The sequence below is a fragment of the Cydia strobilella genome, chromosome Z (assembly GCF_947568885.1).
Source record: "Cydia strobilella chromosome Z, ilCydStro3.1, whole genome shotgun sequence".
In the NCBI taxonomy this organism is placed as follows: Eukaryota; Metazoa; Arthropoda; class Insecta; order Lepidoptera; family Tortricidae; genus Cydia; species Cydia strobilella.
The window spans coordinates 11,804,761-11,825,471 of NC_086068.1; the positions used below are offsets into that span (position 1 = coordinate 11,804,761).

The 20,711-nt window shown below is 37.2% G+C and overlaps 2 protein-coding genes across 3 annotated transcripts in view; one reads left to right on the forward strand and one right to left on the reverse strand.

Annotated features, from left to right (window-relative positions):
- The window catches only part of LOC134754327 (probable citrate synthase 2, mitochondrial), a 30,646-nt gene extending 28,539 nt beyond the window's left edge, over window positions 1–2,107 (forward strand). Inside the window, exon 9 of the mRNA XM_063690593.1 lies at window positions 724–2,107. Within this exon, the coding sequence (XP_063546663.1) occupies window positions 724–885 (162 nt within the window). The 3' untranslated portion in view covers window positions 886–2,107. The remainder of the gene's footprint in view (window positions 1–723) is intronic.
- A 3,893-nt stretch (window positions 2,108–6,000) lies between these two features.
- LOC134754281 (RUS family member 1) lies at window positions 6,001–20,087 on the reverse strand. Of its 2 annotated transcripts, none has more exons than XM_063690506.1 (9): window positions 19,888–20,068; window positions 18,547–18,703; window positions 15,038–15,176; window positions 14,052–14,209; window positions 11,580–11,721; window positions 11,059–11,267; window positions 10,043–10,299; window positions 9,213–9,414; window positions 6,001–7,885 (listed from the first exon to the last, which is right to left on the reverse strand). In XM_063690506.1, the coding sequence occupies exons 1-9, from the start codon at window positions 19,927–19,929 to the stop codon at window positions 7,578–7,580; spliced, it is 1,614 nt and encodes a 537-aa protein (XP_063546576.1). In that variant the 5' UTR covers window positions 19,930–20,068; the 3' UTR covers window positions 6,001–7,577. The 2 variants fall into 2 exon arrangements, with proteins under 2 accessions (XP_063546576.1, XP_063546575.1); XM_063690505.1 differs by having other exon boundaries at window positions 6,005–7,885; window positions 18,547–18,708; window positions 19,888–20,087.
- Between the last annotated feature and the right edge of the window lie 624 nt (window positions 20,088–20,711).

Consider the following 20,711-nt stretch of genomic DNA (forward strand, 5'->3'; position numbering starts at 1 on the left):
GGCATGATACGTGCGAAGGCTGAAATTGTTGTTTGAAAAAACAAACAAATACTTGATATCAATGGATAGATGCCAAACAATATTTTGTTATCGAACTTAAACTATCGTGAGACATATTTCAAAATATTTAGATAAGTACGGTTTTTACTCACTATTATTTTTTAGTCGCTTTTGGCGACATGTATGGCTTTTGGAAAACCGTACTTATCTAAATATTTTGTCACATAAACATACGTGTCGTGTCACGTGAACGTCATTCAACATATGTAGTAACAAAACTACTGATCAATAGTCTGTGCATAAAGTGAGTCGACCACGACAATATGTACAATACACGGTAACGCCCACTTGCCATCTCCATCATACTCTGTGATGCCATTCGATTGGTTTTATTTCGTGAATTCCATGAAATGTGAAATATGAAGTCTATATGTGCCATTTTCAACCAAAAGGGTACTTATTGTCGCTAGTCAGTAAGGCGCTATTACCATATAGCTTCAATTAGAAATCAACCTTATCAACAAGCGACAATGTGGTACCTTTTGGTTGAAAACGTCACATATTAGTTCTTTACTAAGTCAACCCTATAACGCAAACAAAATTGATACAGATATGTAGGATTATGACTTCAATCCGGCTAAACGAACGATTCGATAATTTGCAAAATGACGTTGAATGTTTGAGTGTTAGTTAACTAGACTAGAGTGTATGTATTGTTTGCAGTATTACGGTCTGAAGGAGATGAGCTACTACACGGTGATGTTCGGCGTGTCGCGCGCGCTCGGCGTGCTCGCGCAGATGGTGTGGTCGCGAGCGCTCGGGCTGCCCATCGAGCGGCCCAAGTCTCTCAGCACGGACATGCTCATCAAGCAGCTCGGCAAGTAACCGCCTCCACACAAACAGTTCACAACGACCTCGCTCGGTCCAATGAATTGAACAAACAGTTCGATTCACACCCAACCCGATAGTCAATACCGACGCGCTCGGCGCGGCGTCACAGATCAGAAACCAATCACGTAGACTTGTATTAATTTATCATTTCATCTAGTAGTAAGAGTAAGTGATGCATTTGTTTGATTGCTGTTTGAATTTATAATTATTATAATTGTTGTTTAACGTAAGCAAATATTGCTACCCGTGTACTTATTTCTGTGATGATATTATTGTTTAACTTTATATATTGTATTGTAAATTATTAATATTATTTACTATGCTAAAATTATGTTTGTTATATACCTATTATGACGAGTATCTGATTGACTAGTGGTGTGATTCGACTGCCAACTTCACGTAGCTAACGAAACTACCTAGTGTTGTAGAAATCGATAATTAAATCATAGAGCGGTATGCTGTGCATACCTCGCTATAGATAGAGAATTATGTATATTATAGTGTTAACGTATACACATCAACATCATCTACTAAATATTTATTGAAACCAAAACGAGTAAACAATTTTGTAGTTGACTCAGTATTCTTTTCTGCATTGTAACCGCAATAGCTGTTGAACTCTTATGTGTATGTAACAAGTACATAAAACATAAAAAGTTTTCAAGTTTGTAGCTTCCTGACTAACGTAGTCGCTTAGAGTTGAATTTTAATGGGGAACATGTTTAAATGGAGAATTACGTCATACTTCGCTATACTTTCCTTTATTACATTGAAATATCTGTCACTTCAAAGTAAGTTTATGTAGCTATTGTAATTTAATTTTGAGTTACCAAAGTATGTACCAGGTTGTTAAACGTACACTATGTTTTTGATTTAATGTTATTGCGCAGTTCGAAGGTCGTAATACGTTCAGTGCTGATTACGAACGTACCATGACCCCGCGAACGCGAAACAATATTATATCATAATAATGTATTATTTTTCAACCAACCTGTCACCGTGGGTTTGGAGTTATCTTTGTATAAATAGAATATTCTAGATCTTCATTTACATTGTGAATTCATTACTATTTATTGAAACCATCTCATTTAGTGTTGGCGGCCTCCGTCTTGTGGGAGGTGGAAACATGGATTTGTCAGCATGTGCTGTAGTTGTACCCAAGACGCGATCCAATAATTTGACAATACTAAAAATAAATTGGTACGGTGTAGAAAAATTGCTTGTATTATTTATTAACCCCATATACGTACATCTAACAGTGAATTCATTTACCCTCTGGCAGCCACAGTCGTCAAAAGCAGATAACGGTGATGGCGAGATTCCACCAGTGTGCGGCACAAGCATATTCAGTACAAAAATGCTTGTAATTGCTGTACAGTGTATTATGTTATTCTAATTAGCCTCATGCATGAAGTTTATATTTGAACGAAATATATATGTTTTATTCGGATGTTTGTTACCGTTATATCATGTTACAAATGCATTTCCGTTTTTAAATTACCATTTAATTACTTAAAATTATAAATAAAAAGTACAAAAATTTGCCCGCGAAAAGCTAGTGAGCGAAACGCTCGAAACGCCACGTGACGTCACGCGTTCGACAGATTTGTGTCATTAGTAGCAAACGTCAGTTGGACCGCCCAACGTGTGACGTCATCACGCTCAGTCGAATTCGCGCCAAAAATTATGACCGTTTCAACCGCTCAAAAATTTTCAACATCTTAAATATTTTTTAATAAAATAATGTTAAGGTTTACAAAAGTATTTTTATCATTTCCGGTGTTCCAACGATATAAATTATGATTCCAAAAATAAAAATAAATTCATGCATGGAGCTAATTAAACTTGCAGCCGCGGCCACCAGCGATGGCTCGTTTGGATGCAAAGTATGCTTTATGAATACGTATACTGAAACGTTAACCATTTGCAACGTGTAATAATTATAACCATTACACATAGCCGGGGCTCGAATGATTTTTTATAAGGATATGTATGGGGATACCTAATATTGATTGTTGTACGATATGTATATGTACAGTACAAGTTACCTTTTTGTTAAGGGTTTCCCTGTTACAGGCGAAGTAAATCCATATTCAGAACACCTGCGGCCGGTCTTTTAGTAGTAAAAGCCATTATGAACAAAAAATAATAATTGTAGCATCCCACTAAACTAACTTTTAATTTTTTGAAACAGACGCAGAGGACGGAGAATTTTTACAACCAGCAAAGAGCGCAATCTAGTCCCGATTACGAAGATGTATTTTTGAGCCTGCTGCTGCTTATTAAACCGAATAAAAAATAGTTTTTTTATAACCTTATAATGTTCTGAGGGACATAATAGGGGGATATTACTGTAATGTCCTGCCACCAGAGTGCAGCACTAGCCTTTTTAATAAACTATAGAGTAACTTATACAAACTGTACCTTTAACAGGTTTTTGAAAAATTTTCAGAGATAATAAAATATGACATTGATGCATCAAGGCGGTTTGTTTACAGAGGACCTACCGGGAATCGCGAATCCGTAATTTCTCTATCTGCCTCTATCGCTCGAATATGCAAGTGACAGAGATGTTAAATAACGAAATTTCGATTTTCTTGATTCGCGATAGACCCTCAGATTGTGGTAGTGGCGCCCCCTACGCAGAGTTTCGCGTAATATTCCCTATTAAGAGGGGCGTAAAGTCAAAGTACAGCGCCACGCGAAACTTGCGACGGAATATTTGGCGAACGCGCGGATTTTAATTTCTCTGTAATTTCTGCTACCAAACATTATGCCAGTGCTTATTATAACTTTGGCAGATTTATTGTTATATTCGGAATGTTATATGTTTTACTATGGTGAAAAATTAAAAATATAATTCGTTTTGCTTGAATTTTATTTTAAAACTTACACTTACATAAAATGTCATTGCACATTTTTTATACATACCTAATTATGTATTACTTAATACAAATTAACTCAACTGCTCGTTGCCGAGTCCGAAGGGAAGGGAAGTGGGATCCCTTTTCTGACTTTTTCTTCGAATTTTTAAAGTCGGAACTTGTTTCCCATATTATTCATGACCAGACCTTGGGTTCTTTAATGATAGGTGGACAGTTTGTAATACTCGTGATCGCCTCCATTTTAGTTTGTAACTGTAAATGTATTATTTGTGCCATTTTCAACCAAAAGGGTACTTATTGTCGGTTGTCAATAGGCACTATTTCCATATAGCTACAATTTGAAATCAACCTTATCGACAACCGATAGTGTACTTTTTAGTTGAAAACGTCACATTTGTAAGTATTATTTAGGGGTCGATGATAAAGTTTACACAAATCATATTTTATATGATTGCTAGGTTAGAAAAAAAATGTGGGAAAAGTATCGATAATTGACTTAATCGATATAGGACCTCCATACCTGTCAAAAAACCGCGACCGTTATTTAAAAATACGTCAACTTAACAAGTCTTAATTGTTTAAAAATATAAATAAGGCAACACGATGAAAACGGCTTTAAAAACTATACCAATTGATTATTAGGCCAGGATTACACTTGTAAGTTTTACTTACGTAAGTAGGGACAAAGCTATTTGCTAGAATGAGATAACGATATTCATATCTCATTCTGTAGTATAGCTGTGTCCCTACTTACGTAAGTAAAACTTACAAGTGTAATCCTGGCCTTAGACCTTCTAATTATTATTATAACTAATAAGTACTAGCTTTTGCCCGCGACTTCGTCTGCGTGGAATTAGTAATTTGGGGAGCTTCTTTTTTTATCAAAATGTGCTTTTCATTCCCTTATAGTTTGTACCAAACTTCCTTATTACATAGTTTTTTGAGGGACAATTATAACGCCTTGATTAAGTGGTAAAGGCAATCATTTAATTTCAGCATAATGCTTTTGCTTACATCAGACGATGCATCAATTATCTCAAGTTCGTTTCGGGGTGGAACTGAGATCATTTTCACCCTCTTATGGAATGATTTCCGGGATAAAAAAAACTATCCTATGTCCTTCCCCGGGACTCAGGGGACTGACACACTTTCGCATATACAATAAGTATTAGTTTGGATTATCCCTCATAGCACTTCGAAATTGCATATTATTATAATTTGTACTATGACTGTCGATAATTTTGACTTTAAAAATAAGACGCCGAAATTATGTTTCGTTATATTGCTTACTAGCGACCCGCCCCGGCTTTAAAAACTATATCACTTAATATAATAAATTTAATTTACACAAAACCTTTACAAATTATACATATAAACCTTCTTCTTGAATCACTCTATCTATTTAAAAAAAGCCACATCAAACTCCGTTGCGTAGTTTTAAAAATCTAAGCATACATAGGGACAGACGGACAGACAGCGGAAAGCGACTTTTTTATACTATGTAGTGATATTAAATATGATATTTTCAATGACTAACAATAATTATTACAAAAAAGTTATTGGTCAATAAATCGGAACTAAAGTTTTATGGGAGTCAATATAGACCCGGCACGATTTTTTTTTAAATAGAATTACTGACATCTCACAGCTACGTTTACATTTACTTATTTTAGAGTCATAAGAACGTACACGATCAGTTTATCAATTAGGTATATTCTACAGCTTCTACAGAAAACTTACACAAGGTGGTACAACTGATCTGGCTTGTCAGTGCCTATACATGTAACGTAAGTTTTTGGGGTACATACAATAATAATAGTAAAACAACACATACTCTCAGCAACAGACACTCGTAACAGCTAGAATCGTTAACCTTTGTAACGCCAGAAGGCGAAGGAATATGCCGTGCCCCGGAAGCCAGGCGATCGCGATTATTGAAGCGAAATTGAACTTTACGGAGTCCCGCGTAAGTCCCAAATGCATTGGCGAAACTGTCGGCTGTAGCCGTCGTTCACGTCGTTGGCGTGCTTGGCAAGACTTTCCGATGATGGCCACAGCCGTCTCGGGCGGTCAAAAGGTTACTAAGTTATTGCCTAAACATTCAGTGCAAATATATTTCAGTCATCATTTTCAGTGTCGGCCCTGGCAACCGCAGGGACCGCCACAACTGGCGCCCCATTTCAGTTAATTTAAGCGCAACTCCAATGACGGCGCCAGGTGGCACCTCTCTAGGGCCAACCCTTTACATTTTCAGCCTATAATCGGCGATTAGGCATTTATATATATATATATATATATATATGTATAGATTATAAGAAATATCGTCAACGTACATTATGTGAAACAGGTATGCAGCAGATAAATACAATCGACAATAAAAATAATCCAGCAGTCATTTTCAGTTGGTCTGTTGAAATATTTACATTCCCTTTAAAACTAGTGTTACCTTTGCATAGCAACTTAGTATATGTATACAATATTTTAATTGTGGTCTTTGTTTTTCGTCATGTGTGGGTGGTTTTGACGACATGTCTGGTCTAGTGGGTAGTGACCCTGCCTGATGGTCCCGGGTTCAAATCCTGGTAAGGGCATTTATTAGTGTGATGAGCACGAACATTTTGTTCCTGAGTCATGGGTCTTTTCTATGTATTTAAATACAATTCATAAATATTTATACATATATTATATATATATAGTTGTCTAAGTCTACAACAACAAGTTGTCTAGTTGACAATACAAGCCTTGTTTAGCTTGTGGGACAGTTAATATGTGTAATAATGTCCTATAATACTTATTTATTTACGTACAAATTTACTTACTTAGAGTAGTAGTATTTTTACATTAAAAATTATTTAAAAAATTGATTTACAATAATACACTATAAAATACACTTATTTCCCTTATATTGCATGACTTAGGGACAAAAATGCTTGAATAATTACGTAAAAACGAGTAAGTAACGCAAACTGTCGATAATCCTTATCAGCATCAATTAGTAAAGGCTTGTTATATTGACTCGCATATAATATAGAAGGGCAGAGTGCTCGAACAAATTGTCGTAAATGTGGACACGATGGACAAAAGCACCAATTTTTTTGTTAGGTCCATAGCTTTAAGTTTTTGATAGGAACCAACTCCTCCGTCAGCCATATTCAATTTAATGGCGGCCTAACCTAACCTAACCTAACAAGTACCTGAAAAAAAATTGGTGCTTTTGTCCAACGTGTCCACATTATCACCTGAAACTGCCCTACTAATAGTCAAATTGCCCATAATACTTAGTCCAGTTATCAAACTCAAATATTGCGAATTGAGTCTGTATACTCCGATTACGGTTAAGACTGCAACGCTTCAACTGTGCTTCCAATAATATTGCGATCGAGAACAAACTCTTTGACAACTCATAAGAGGATCTTACTTGTAACTCTAAAAGAGCATATCTATCATAGATATATTGTTTAATGCATGAATCTATTAGTATATAACTGGATCAGGCATGAGGGGTTGGGGGAAATGACCGAACGGGATAGTCTTATGTATCGTTCAGTAGGAGTAGCAGAGATTGTTGTCCCCCACCGTAAATTTAGTATGGTTTATGGTGGGCAACTAATAAACACGACCAATCATATTGTCGCATTGCGTATGTTCTGTCCCTCACGGACGCACGCGTATAGCACATCTATAGGATCCCACCATCTATGGTTTAATGCGTTACCTGATTCAAGTGATTCAGTTCTAAAGCTTGCTTTTAACAGGTAGCAGCGGACGCAGCTTAATAACATCCACTTGGACATCTACCAGTCATTGCTTGTCGAGGTCAACCACATCCGGCTTCGCTTCGGTCGCGTTCAGTACTTTTGTATCCGATTGTCTTCTGAATGTCATTCCACTCGGCAGCCTCTCGAACCTCCCATTGAGTTCAATCGTGAATTCTCTACTGTCGATATCCATGGACGGGCCCAGCAAATCGCCAAATACTAGATTGTTGCCAGGCTCACCGATTTCTTCATTCAAATGCAATTTATTTGAGGGTGGTTCTACTGTGGCGTTGGCTTGGTTACATATACGCCATTCGTCCACCATTAGCAGGTGTTTACTCAAGTCCCAACCTGAAAATGGTGTGCTTAAGTTATACTGATAACGTCTTAAATAAATAAATGTTTATGCAAGGTATCGTTTGTGGTGCAAATAATCTACCTTTAAGCCACAGGATTTCAGTCAAATACACCGTTTAGCGTGGTAGTAGTATGATGGGTACACCTAAAACTTCTTTTACAACAAACAACAAATATCAAACCAGATATAAAAAAGGCCAAGTGCGAGTCGGACTCGCGTTCCAAGGGTTACGTACATTACACAATTTAAACAAAAAACCCGTCTTTAAAAAACCCGTGGGGGTCGGATCCAAAACTAAGTAATTAAGTCCGACTCACGCTTGACTGCAATTTCTAATAGGTTTTCCTGTAATCTATAGGTAAAGATCTATTTTGTGTATTTTATTTAAAATTTTAGAACCAGTAGTTTCGGAGATAAAGGGGGGGGGGGGTGGAATGGTCATTTCTTGCCTATTTTCTTGTTTATCCCAAAATTATAAAAAAAAAATATTTGCGATTCTCACAATGAGCTTTTTCATTTGATATATAACACGATATAGTTTGAAAAGTTTTATTTTTTAATTTTCTCATTTACCTGTGCAAAATAGGCTGTGACAGACGGACAGACAGACCCACGAGTGATCCTATAAGGGTTCCGTTTTATCCTTTTGAGATACGGAACCCTAAAAATACGTTTCTATTAAGATTTAGGATGTTATCACATTCAGTGCCAGGAACCCGCCTACTGGGGCTTCGTAAGTTTGCTCAGATGCCAGACAACTAGGCGCCAGTCGGGTTATTACTAGAGGAAGCCATAAATAAAAGGCTACGACAAAGAGCCCACCTAGCGGGCGCACATCGTCATGGCTAGCCGGGTTGACACCAGTAGGCCGAGCACATGATTGGCGCGACAGTATCTAGCCGCGAGATAGACTACCCGTCTTTTACTAGCTGTATGAATTAAAGGGGGACGGGTAGTCTATGTCGCGGCGAGATACTCTCGCGCCAGTCATGTGCTAGCCCGGCAGCATTATTTGGACATGCATCAATATGCTTGATTTGACGTAACTTACGAAATCCGTTCGGTATTGTGTATTTTACAACCTAATGGTATTTTGGAAGCCATGTAGAGTCGCATTAGGCACATATTACGATATTTATGCTTAGATTATAATTCCTATGTAATTGCGTCAAGTAGTGGCGACACTAAAAACTAAAAGTAACAGGATATTTGATTATGAAACTTGACACAGGCCTGGAGTCCGTTTGATGGGCGCTCGGCGTACACTACTTTTGTTTTTGCTGCTATACACTATACAGGTGTAAGTTTTAGTATACATACCTGTCTGCCTCATACCGGCCCTCATTCGATGCCACTCCTTATTGACGATCTTGTCGACGTAGCGCGCGAGCTCCGCGGACGGCCCGTAAGAGAAGCGGCCAGCGGCGGCGCCGTCCGCGGCCGCGCGGCTCCACTCGGCCGCTTGCACCGCTTGGCACACTAGGGCGAAAGGCCGGGGATAGCCCGTACTTTGATATATTGGCTAAAAACAAAAACAAATTCTTTAACGAAGGTACCTAAACTCAGTAAAATCAAATGGCTTCTTTTTTAAACAAGAAAGACAATTTAGAATTAATTTAAATATACTGAAAACCGTTTTTGCACAGTCTGTGTAAACACCGCGAAACATAGCGAGGGTCATAATAATTATTCGGATTCTTAGTCAAGTATACAACTATGATTGTTTAACCATAAAATAATTTTAAGAAAGTCCTTTGATTTGTTAAATAGGTACATTTTGTATATTGATATTCTTTATTTGTATTGATCATACATCATTGTCATAGATGCGTAATTTACATTGTTATACATATAGAATAGGTATGTCAAAAATATAATATACAATTAAAATTAGGTAGGTATCATTGTAAACATTGCAAAAATAAATAATAATTAAACACATTATGTATACCTTAGAACCCTACTTAAAATTTAGCAAATTTTCGCATATTATTTATAGTTGGTCAAGCAAATCTTGTCAGTAGAAAAAGGCGCGAAATTCAAATTTTCTATGGGACGATAACCCCTCGCGCCTACATTTTTTAAATTTGCCGCCTTTTTCGACTGACAAGATTTGCTTGACCAAGTATATCTTAAAAGTAAACACTCACCAAATAGTGGTCGTTGATAGCGCACGTCACGATAGCCAGCAGCACGGCGTGGAAGTAAGCACACAAGACATCGTCCGGCGCGGCGGAATCCTTCACCGCCACTAACAGTTGGCGGCTCGCCACGTCGGTGAGCAGCATGTATTCGCGACGCTCATAGATCTCGCTCACGACCTTCAAACACGCTGCCTTCGGATTACGCTGTACAAAAGACTTCACTGAACCTCCTAATTTTATCTGAAATCCGGCTATCTTCAAATCTGAAAAAAATATGGTTTATATAATGCGCCTTTTATTATGGAATTTTACGAAAATGGTTTTGCCACAATCACCTTTTTGATTTGAGGCTCCGTAGGTTCGTGTTCTTCTCTTACAAATTTTTAAAGTGCGTTTTAAACCTGAAGATCGCCTAAAATCCTCAAGATGGCTAATTAAATTTTTGGCAACCGTGTGGTTATCCAAAAAAAAAGGTACGTATTTTCAAAAACTCCGCTTTCTGAACTTACGGCACCTTAAGACTGACTTTTATAGGCAATGAGTGACATTGAGTACCTACTCAATATCACTCATTGCCTATAAAAGTCAGTCCGTCAGTCAGTAAAGACCTTTTATTATATAGCAAGACCGTGTATATTAAGCGAAAAAACGGGCCGCGTGAAAGAGGACTTAAACGGAGTTTGTCCCTTTCTTTCACATGAAAAATTACACACTTACATACATATATAACTATACTAAACTATGTATATATATATATACCTATTGGCCATGTTGTTAGAAAAGGACACACTCCGTTTGACTATCCTCTCGCTGGGACCGTTTGTTGTATATTGCTTTGCTCAACCTTAATAGTAGCTAAATACGGTTCAAATATGGTTAGTCAAATATCTTCAGTACACGGTCTTGCTACATAATAGAAGGTCCTTGGTACCTACCTACTCAAGCAACAAGTAGGTAACTAAAACGAGCTGTTTTTAAAATAGTGTCCAAAAAAGCAAATAACATACACAACTATTATTTACCTAATAGATTTGGTCCTAATTGATAAAATATGATTGGTTCATTCTGATTTATTTCGCAAGGAGTAGCCAAAACTTCTTTCTTCAAATAAGTTTCGATAACTTGTAGGAATCTTGGTTCATTCAATGTTTTTAAACAAACAGCTCGTACAGCAAAATAGTTGAAAGTAATATGAAGTATTATCATCATTATAAATATTATAATAGAGTTTCTGAAATAAAATATGAAATATTATTGATATAATTAATGGCCAACATATGATTATTAACAGGTAAAATAATATCAAGTTGCAGATTTGCATATACATATATATAAAGCTGCATGTATTAGTATACATATAGATACAGCATCTTATATCTAATTCCTAATAATGGAAGAAAGGCGACCATAGTTGTAGTTGTTGTACAATAAGCAATGTTAAGCAAGTTTACACTTACAGCACCTATAAATATAGCTAAGTACCTATATAATACTCTATGACAAACAATGGCATCGTTACTAAAACAATATCAACGACAAATACCCAAATAATGTAATAATTAGCAGTGCTGTGAGCGAAGCAATGAGGTTGACCGCAGTTTCTTGAGCAGAATCTTTCGCGGATACGTCCGCCATGTTGCCTCTTATTGCGTGGTGTTGGGTCATCGCCACTCGAGTAGCTCCACCTTAAACACATACAAAAAATATATCAAAAATTAAACTTTTGACACCTTAATGGATATAACCAAACAGAGTAGCCATTAACAGGCGTTCCCCTCTGTCGAAAATGACATGGCTATTTTGACGTTACGTATACATTTGACGTTCCCCTCCCCCGCAAAAATTGGCAGACTTTTTTGTACAGCAAATTAAGGACAAGGCGTCTCCGTGGTTATATCCTCCAAGTTTGGCACAGACTACAGACTAACGTAGCAGAAAACTTCAATTGAGTATAGCCATGTAGAGCCGAAACCTCTTACGGAAGTACCATCAACAATATGACAATCCCAAAAACCTTATAGGGACCGTGCGAGTGGGAGGGTCTGCCATCTTGTGGCCTGACTCGGAAACATAAAGTAAACATTGACACTTTCACGCCAAAAGTTACACACACGATTAGGCTACGGCGCAAACGATTGCCATATTGGTTGTGCCCCCAGTTATAATTTTAAGTTTAGTCTTGCTGTTAGTACATCATGTATGCGTTTATGCTTTAAGTTTGCCCCACTCGTGAGTATGAGTGTATAATATGTACACTACCGCTCAAAAGTATTTAGGCACCCGCAAATTTCACCATACAATTGTATACAAAAATTATTTTCAAAATCATACTGTTCGATCGCAGGCAAATGACTCTCTTACATGTTGGATTGAATTTTTATTTAGGTAAATATATTGAGCCTCAAATTGTTGCCAAAGAGATCCTTTAAAATTTCGAGTTTACTTTATGCAACTATTTAAAAAACCCTTATGTACTAGTTTATACAAAATAAAACGATTTAGTATTGGAAAACGATTTATGGATATTTTTACGCTTGCCATTTGGTAAATAGGCAATGTACACGAATATTCTGCACATCATTTTAAAGCTCGATATGTCTGTTAAATTAAAAAAGTAAACTGCACAAAAAACGGTTACCTGACCCTGATTGCGACATAGCGGTATAATTCTGAAAGTTGATTTTGTATACAATTGTATGGAAAAAATTACGAGTGCCTAAATAGTTATGAGCGGTAGTGTATAATTATAATTATATATATATATATATATAAATCTTATACCTGACATTACAGTGTATAAAAAAAAATGGAATTAAACAATAAACTACAAAACTAACTAAAATATTTTATTCAAAAAGACCTCCGCGAGCTGTACCGGGTGCAAAGGTGCCCATCACACTTGCCGCGTTACCACGTTGGATAGCGATGGCCAACCTTTGCACCAGGTACGAACCCGCGCGAGCATCAGAGGTCCTCTCCCTAATCCTATGTCCCACCTCCCTAATAAACGATATGGCGTCAGACCCCCAACACCCCGTTGTCTCGAAGGCGAGGGGTACAAAATAATAATTTGCCTCGAGGATGGAATATTTCGTTCTTTCTTGAAGCTGCCGACTCTGCCGCAGCGCCAGGTGTCTGCACCGTCCGGCTGAGATGTGACGCGGCGAAAGTGCTGACGCACGTGGCGTCCCACAGTAGGCACTTCCCCTTCTGCCATGGCACCAACGTTAAACCGTCCAAATTTGTAGCAATTTTGGGAATAAATAAAAAATATAAATGCCACAAGATATATATATATATATATATATTGATATTTACAAGCCACGGAAATCAACCTTATTAAATAAAATGCCACGGAAATCAATTTTATAAAATGCCACGGAAATCAATCTTATTAAATAAAAAATGGCTAAAGCCTACTGGTACCAGTGGGGATCAGCCAGGAGAATTTACGAACCTACCAGTAAACTGTAAATATGAATCCAGTTTTTCTCACCAAACTAGGTATATAAATTTACTTCTAAACTATTTATTTTAAAATTACAAAAATATATATATATAATATATATATATAATTGTTTAGCAAAATTAAATCGTTAATAGTAGCCGCGCTCATTTAATTTGACGTCTTTGGCGGACAAAGAGATATTCAAATAGGTAGGGACAGTAAGAATGATTCAACCTTCATATGTGACGTTTTCAATCAAAAGGTACCACATTGTCGCTTGTCGATAAGGTTGATTTCTAATTGAAGCTATATGGAAATAGCGCCTTACTGACAAGCGATAATAATTACCCTTTTGGTTAAAAAAGGCACATATTTTAGTTTACCACTGAATCTACTGCTAAATATCTACAGTCTACACCCACTATGTTCTGATACTTGGTTGACTATATTTAATATATATTTCAATCCAATGCATGTGTTTCTTCAAAATGCTTGAACTTCTACAATATAATAGATACTTTAATGTGTATATATTACAGTTGATAATACATTAAATTAAGATCTTACCAGCAACACCCACAATAGCCTTCATGACGGTACTGACACATAATGCAAATGTAGTGTAGTTCCGGAACATCGGCAAAGCTATTTCGATGCACATTGCCGCGTCATTAAGTGTGTCAGCATAAAGTCTCCATTTTTTACTGTATGCATCTAGGAAAGTTCTGCATAAAAAGATAAAGTAGTGATTCAATTATGAAAAAACGTCGCCCACCGAGGGTTCCGTACTTTTTAGTATTTGTTGTTATAGCTGTATCAGACATACATCATCTGTGAAAATTTCAACTGTCTAGCTATCACGGTTCATGAGATACAGCCTGGTGACAGACAGACGGACATTGGAGTCTTAGTAATAGGGTCCCGTTTTTAACCTTTGGGTACAGAACCCTAAAAGTGTAAGACTGCAATAAAGCATTTCTCTGGGACTAGCAAATCAAATGTCAGCACTTGAAGAAACCGATTGTTTATAATAAATAACATGGGGCATTGAAGGAAAATCAGAGAAAAAAGGTAGTTAAATTTGTCCTCAAAGATAAAACGTTTAACACAATTATTTTATAAAACAAAAAAATCTGTTTTAAATTAGGTGTAAGTATATAAAAAAAATCCAAGTGCAGGTCTGGGTTATTTTGGTAATAATAATGTCGAAATTTGGCGGCATCCATTGTTCGTGTAGAGCGGAGGAGCAAGTGTTCATACTTAAAATTTTCTTCAGGCCTCAGTGAAGCGGGCATTCTCTGACGACTCTGACAATGTGGAAAATGATTGTGTCTGAGGCGCCACACACATGTTGGGGAATCTTTTAGCACAATATGAACATGGAAGACTTACAAACAACATAAAATACCATCTCACAAGCATTTGGAACATATTAAATTGAAAGTGCTTATCTGGATACCCTAAAAGTAGTCTGCAAAAAGTGGACCTACCATAATGAAAAAAAAAACTAGGTATAATAAATGAAATATGTATAAAAAACCAGTTTTATTTACCCATGACTAAAAGCAAATAATATTCTTCCAATGTGTCCACAACCATCCTTCAGGACCCAAGTAATAGTAGCTGCAAGAGGGGTGGCATTGGTATCTCCCACCCCTACTCCTCGAAGTACCTCTTGAGTTGCAAGAATGCCTGCAAAGTAAAACTCATGTTTACATTTGTTGTAGTAGATGCTGACCGTTTCTGATATAACTGGCCAAGTGCGCACGAAGGGTTCCGTAGCATTACGCAAAAAAAACGGCAAAAAAAACACGTTTGTTGTATGGGAGCCGCACTTAAATACTTATTTTATTATGTTTTTAGTATTTGTTGTTATAGCAACAACAGAAATACATCATTTGTGAAAGTTTCAACTGTCTAGCTATCATGAGATACAGCCTGGTGACAGACAGACGGACAGTGGAGTCTTAGTAATAGGGTCCCGTTTTTACCCTTTGGGTACGGAACCCTGATAAAAAGATTTAAATTTTTGGCAGATGGCAGCAAGCAGACACTGGCTCTGTTCCAGTGCAGATCTCTCTCTGTCTATGCCGCATTCCCGCATCACAAGAACCGGTCCTATGACAAGTCTTTTACTGTGTACTCTGTCAAATTATGGAATTCCTTGCAGTCTTCTCTTCAAAAGTGTCAATCGGTCGCATTGCTAAAGGCGAATTTTAAAATGTGTGCGGTTAGGTAGTTTTTGTACATATTAAATATATTAATAACGGGTCACTCACGTATTTTAAGTCGAAAAACGCTCGACATGTTTCACTCCGTACCGAGGAGTGTCATCAGGAGCTTGCCCGAGTGCTTGCGTGAGTGACCCGTTATTAATATATTTAATATGTCTGCGTCTCACGGAAGTTTTGTTAGTTTTTAGGGTTCCGTACCTCAAAAGGAAAAAAACGGAACCCTTATAGGATCACTCATGCGTCTGTCTGTCTGTCTGTCTGTCCGTCTGTCACAGCCTATTTTTTCCGAATCTACTGGACCAATTGAGTTGAAATTTGGTATACATATAAACGTTTGTGACCCAAAGACGGACATGTAACGCAAACAAATAAATTTTAAACATGGGGGCCACTTTTGGGGGGTAAATGAAAAAATTAAAAATAAAAGTTTTTCAGACTATATCGTGTTATACATCTAATGAAAGAGCTCATTGTGAGAATCTCAAATATTTTTTTTTTATAATTTTAGGATAAATAATTTAGAAGTTATTCAAGAAAATAGGCAAAAAATGACTATTCCCCCTTTTATCTCCGAAACTACTGGGTATAAAAAAAAAAATAGATATTTACCTATAGATTACAGGAAAACCTATTAGAAATCGCAGTCAAGCGTGAGTCGGACTTAATTACTTAGTTTTTGATCCGACCCCTACGGGTTTTTTAAAGACATTTCACTCACGTTTCACATACAAAATACATTGTTTAAATTGTGTAATATACGGAACCCTTGGAACGCGAGTCCGCTTGGCCCGTTTTTGTATATATGTATTATATCGTATTGTATTGTAGTTCGGGCGATTTTCAGCAACTCGACGACTAGCGCCTACTTTGCGTGACAATATAGAACGTATTATATGTACTATATATTACAACTATACATGACTGTTCATATATTTGTTTTATTTCACATATATCCCATGCCTTATACTGTTAGGTTTCAGGTTTACCCATCTTTTAGGAAATTAAATATTTTCTTTTTATACCGTTTAGTACAGCTTTGATGTCTACCATTCTCCAATTCTCCCTCAATTAATTGCTCCAAGGTTAACTCGAAAGAGATCCCTGAAAGGGATAAGTTCGCCTTTGTACAAATGATGTGTTTTTCCTGTTTTATGTTTCTTTTTGTACATTAAAGAGTTTTACTACTACTACTACTACTACTACTACTAAAAAGGAAGAGACCCAATCTCTTAACCCTTCACTCCCTTCAATAAGCATACATCATTTTAGAGTTGTTGAAATTTTAATAAAACTTAAAATAGACATTCCCTCTGCAGAAGTTTACCACACAATGGGATAATTTAGATGTTCTGGCAAGTCCCTCTACACTATTTACCAATATAATAAGCACTAAGTAGTCTATACTTATATAACTTGGGACAGCCTAATATCATTCAGAGCATCAGAAGCAAGTGGCCGTCTTGTGCTGCGATCTCTCAAAGGCGTTTGATGTCGCCGACCACGCTGTGCTCGAGAGCAAGCTACAGTATTACGGCATCCAGGGCTCTGTCTTATCTCTATTTAGGAGCCTTCTTCAGAATAGATCGCAAGTCGTTGTCGGTGATGGAGGAAAGTTGAGATCGGATCCATCGGGAGCACAGATGGGCGTTGCGCAGGGATCGTCTGTATCGAACCTTCTATTCTCTCTGCTTCTAAATGACCTGCCGGACGCTATAAAAACAGGGGACGTCCTTATGTATGCTGATGATGTTGCCGCTATTGTAACAGCTTCAACCATAGATGGCGTCCGTCAGGCATTGAACGAAACTGCAGCGCAGCTTGCTCTGTGGTTCAAAACAAACGGCCTCGCACTGAACCTAAAAAAGACTCACTACATTCATTTCAATTTAGCGGGCCGTGCTATGACACCACTCCCTGTTCAGATTGATGGAACATCGCTAGACCAAACCACCACCACAACCTTTCTAGGGTTTGAAATTGACTCGGGTTTGAAATGGGATAGGCACGTCGACAAAATGTGCAACAGAATAGCTAGTGCCTGCTACGCTCTAAGCCGAGTAGCTAGGACAGTGACTCCAGAGGTTGCCCGTACGTGTTACTTCGCTACCGTTCACTCTCTCTTGCAATATGGGGCTGAACTCTGGGGTCGCTGTGCCGAGTGGGAAAGGGTTTTTCGCCTACAAAAACGTGCCATCAGAATCCTTGCACGAGTACCAATTGATACACCAGCTAAACACCTGTTTAAAGAGTTAGGCATACTTACGTTACCTGCTATTGTAATTATGCAAATAGCAGTGTATGTGCGTGAAAATATTAACACGTATAAAACAAATGGCATGGTACATGGTCGCAATACTCGAAATGCAGATAAGCTCGTTTCTATCAACCGCAGGCTAGCCAAGTCCTCGAAACTGACTCTTGTGACGGGCCCCAAGGTATATAACCACCTACCAAAAAATATAACTGCGGCTCCTAATGCAAGCAGCTTTAAGCACCGCCTAAAAAGATGGCTTATTGAGCGCCCGTTCTACAATTATGACGAGTTCATAATGACCAAGGAATTATAATTGTAAAAATTACTTGATTACTTTCTATTAAGTGTTGACTTTTATAATTAAGTAAGATTTATATAATTAAATTATTACCTTGTATCTTTTTGGTTTAAACTGATATGTAATGTGATTGCGCTTACTATGTAAGGATTATTTATTTCCAGTAATTTTTTTAAGTTGTACCCAGACTGACATGTAAATTAGCTTTACCAATAAAATGATTATGATTATGATTATGATTATCAGAAAACAAGAATAAATAAAAAATTAAGTCACCCGAAATTGTACTGCAGAAAGCTTGTGCTGTGTCCCACACTTGGTATGGTAAGTAATCTTTGCTAACACTGTCTGGATAGCCTTGAGGTAGAAATATTTGGGTAAACCAGTTAGTTATATCACTGAACCGCCTCTCTTCTAATATAACAATGTTTTGCTGCTCTGAAAAACAAAAGCATTATTATATGTCTATCACTTTTTTACTTAAATCAAGCTTAAAAAACCATAGTTTTGAGATATGGGTATGCCAGATACCGTCCAGTGCCAGTTTCCGTCCACTTGACAGAGTTGCCACAAAGAATTGCGTATAATTTTAATATAAACCTACTTTACCGCGCAATTTTGGACTTCTTACAATATTTACAATCCTTAATGTCTAAACAAAAGATCTATCTAAATAAACATGATATGTCGCAAGTAAAAATAAAACATATTAGTTGCAGCTTCGCATCAATGCCTTTCAGAGGTCATAAAGCCAAAAAAAAAGGTTAGGCGGGAAATGTTCATGGTAAGTGTATTAACTGTTCTAGCTACTTTAAGTAATATTTTTAGCATGAATGTATACTTAGAAGTATAATAAAACCAAAACATATCAGTTTTAAACAGTTTTTTTTAAGAAATCTTAGAGAAATTTAGTGGACCAGAACTAACATACCAATTTTATGAAGTATCTAGTTTTAGTCCACGGGCGGACGGAAACCCAAATAGCTAGGCAAATATTTAGTTTGGTGATTTTTAGGGTTCCGTAGCCAAATGGCAAAAAACGGAACCCTTATAGATTCGTCATGTCTGTCTGTCTGTCTGTCTGTCCGTCCGTATGTCACAGCCACTTTTCTCTGAAACTATAAGAACTATACTGTTGAAACTTGGTAAGTAGATGTATTCTGTGAACCGCATTAAGATTTTCACACAAAAATAAAAATAAAACAATAAATTTTCAGGGTTCCCCATACTTGGGTTTGAGTTTTACTCAAAAAAAATTTTTTTTAATAAACCCATACGTGTGGGATATCTATGGATAGGTCTTCAAAAATGATATTGTGGTTTCTAATAAAAAAAAATCCTAAACTGAATAGTTTGCGCGAGAGAAACTTCCAAAGTGGTAAAATGTGTTTGTGTGTTATAAAATAAACCGTAAATATTATTTAATCTCTAATATTAACCTAAAATAGACAATATGAGCAATACAAACAAATATAACACATTTAAGTAAGAATACTTAGTTTTTTTCGCATTTCAAAGTTGGCATTTCATATACTTAAGTGGACGAAATCTGACGGACCTACCCTATGTTTACTGAATTTCTTTGTTAACATTTTTATAGTAACAAATATTACAAACCAGGTGGCTTGATGTAAAGTCTTTCTTTTGATGAGGAAACATACTTTTCCTTTAATACATTTTCACCTTCATTTCCACATTTAGACATTGTTGATAATGTTTTACTTACAATGCTCAAGAATTATATATTACAACAGAGAATTTTCGGTTCTCAAATAGTTTTCTTTACCCTAACCGCCCTACCCGGTATTAATCAATGAAAATCACATCAGGTTCACAACACAACACGTCAAGCAAACGGGAACCACTAATACACAGCCAAATAATGCTCAACCCAAGAATGTACAGCCCAATAATTGGCGTCCATGATGTACGTCTATTATTGGGTCGTGTATTATTGGGTTGAGCATTCTCGGTCCGCGCAGGCTTGGTCCGGGGCGATAATACGAAGCCAGTCTTTTCACAGGGCAATAATGTACGACCCAATAATACGCGTCCACTAATTTGAGTCCTTAGCTTTCAAATATTAGGCTGCGCATTATTGGTACACGTCGAGAAAGCCCGACCCAATAATGTACGACCCAATAATTGGAAGCCAAAAACCAGCCCCAAACGGGAACCACTAATACACAGCCAAATAATGCTCAACCCAAGAATGTACAGCCCAATAATTGGCGTCCATGATGTACGTCTATTATTGGGTCGTGTATTATTGGGTTGAGCATTCTCGGTCCGCGCAGGCTTGGTCCGGGGCGATAATACGAAGCCAGTCTTTTCACAGGGCAATAATGTACGACCCAATAATACGCGTCCACTAATTTGAGTCCTTGGCTTTCAAATATTGGGCTGCGCATTATTGGTACACGTCGAGAAAGCCCGACCCA

What these genes read in the sequence shown, in the direction of transcription:
- LOC134754281 (XM_063690505.1), bottom strand. Translation starts at nt 19,975, where the DNA reads ATGTCTAAATGTGGAAATGAAGGTGAAAATGTATTAAAGGAAAAGTAT. An exon ending in GGCTATTGTGGGTGTTGCTG is followed by an intron (nt 11,722 to 14,051) that starts GTAAGATCTTAA and finishes TATGTGTTTAAG; the next exon opens with GTGGAGCTACTCGAGTGGCG. An exon ending in ATTAGGACCAAATCTATTAG is followed by an intron (nt 10,300 to 11,058) that starts GTAAATAATAGT and finishes TATTTTTTTCAG; the next exon opens with ATTTGAAGATAGCCGGATTT.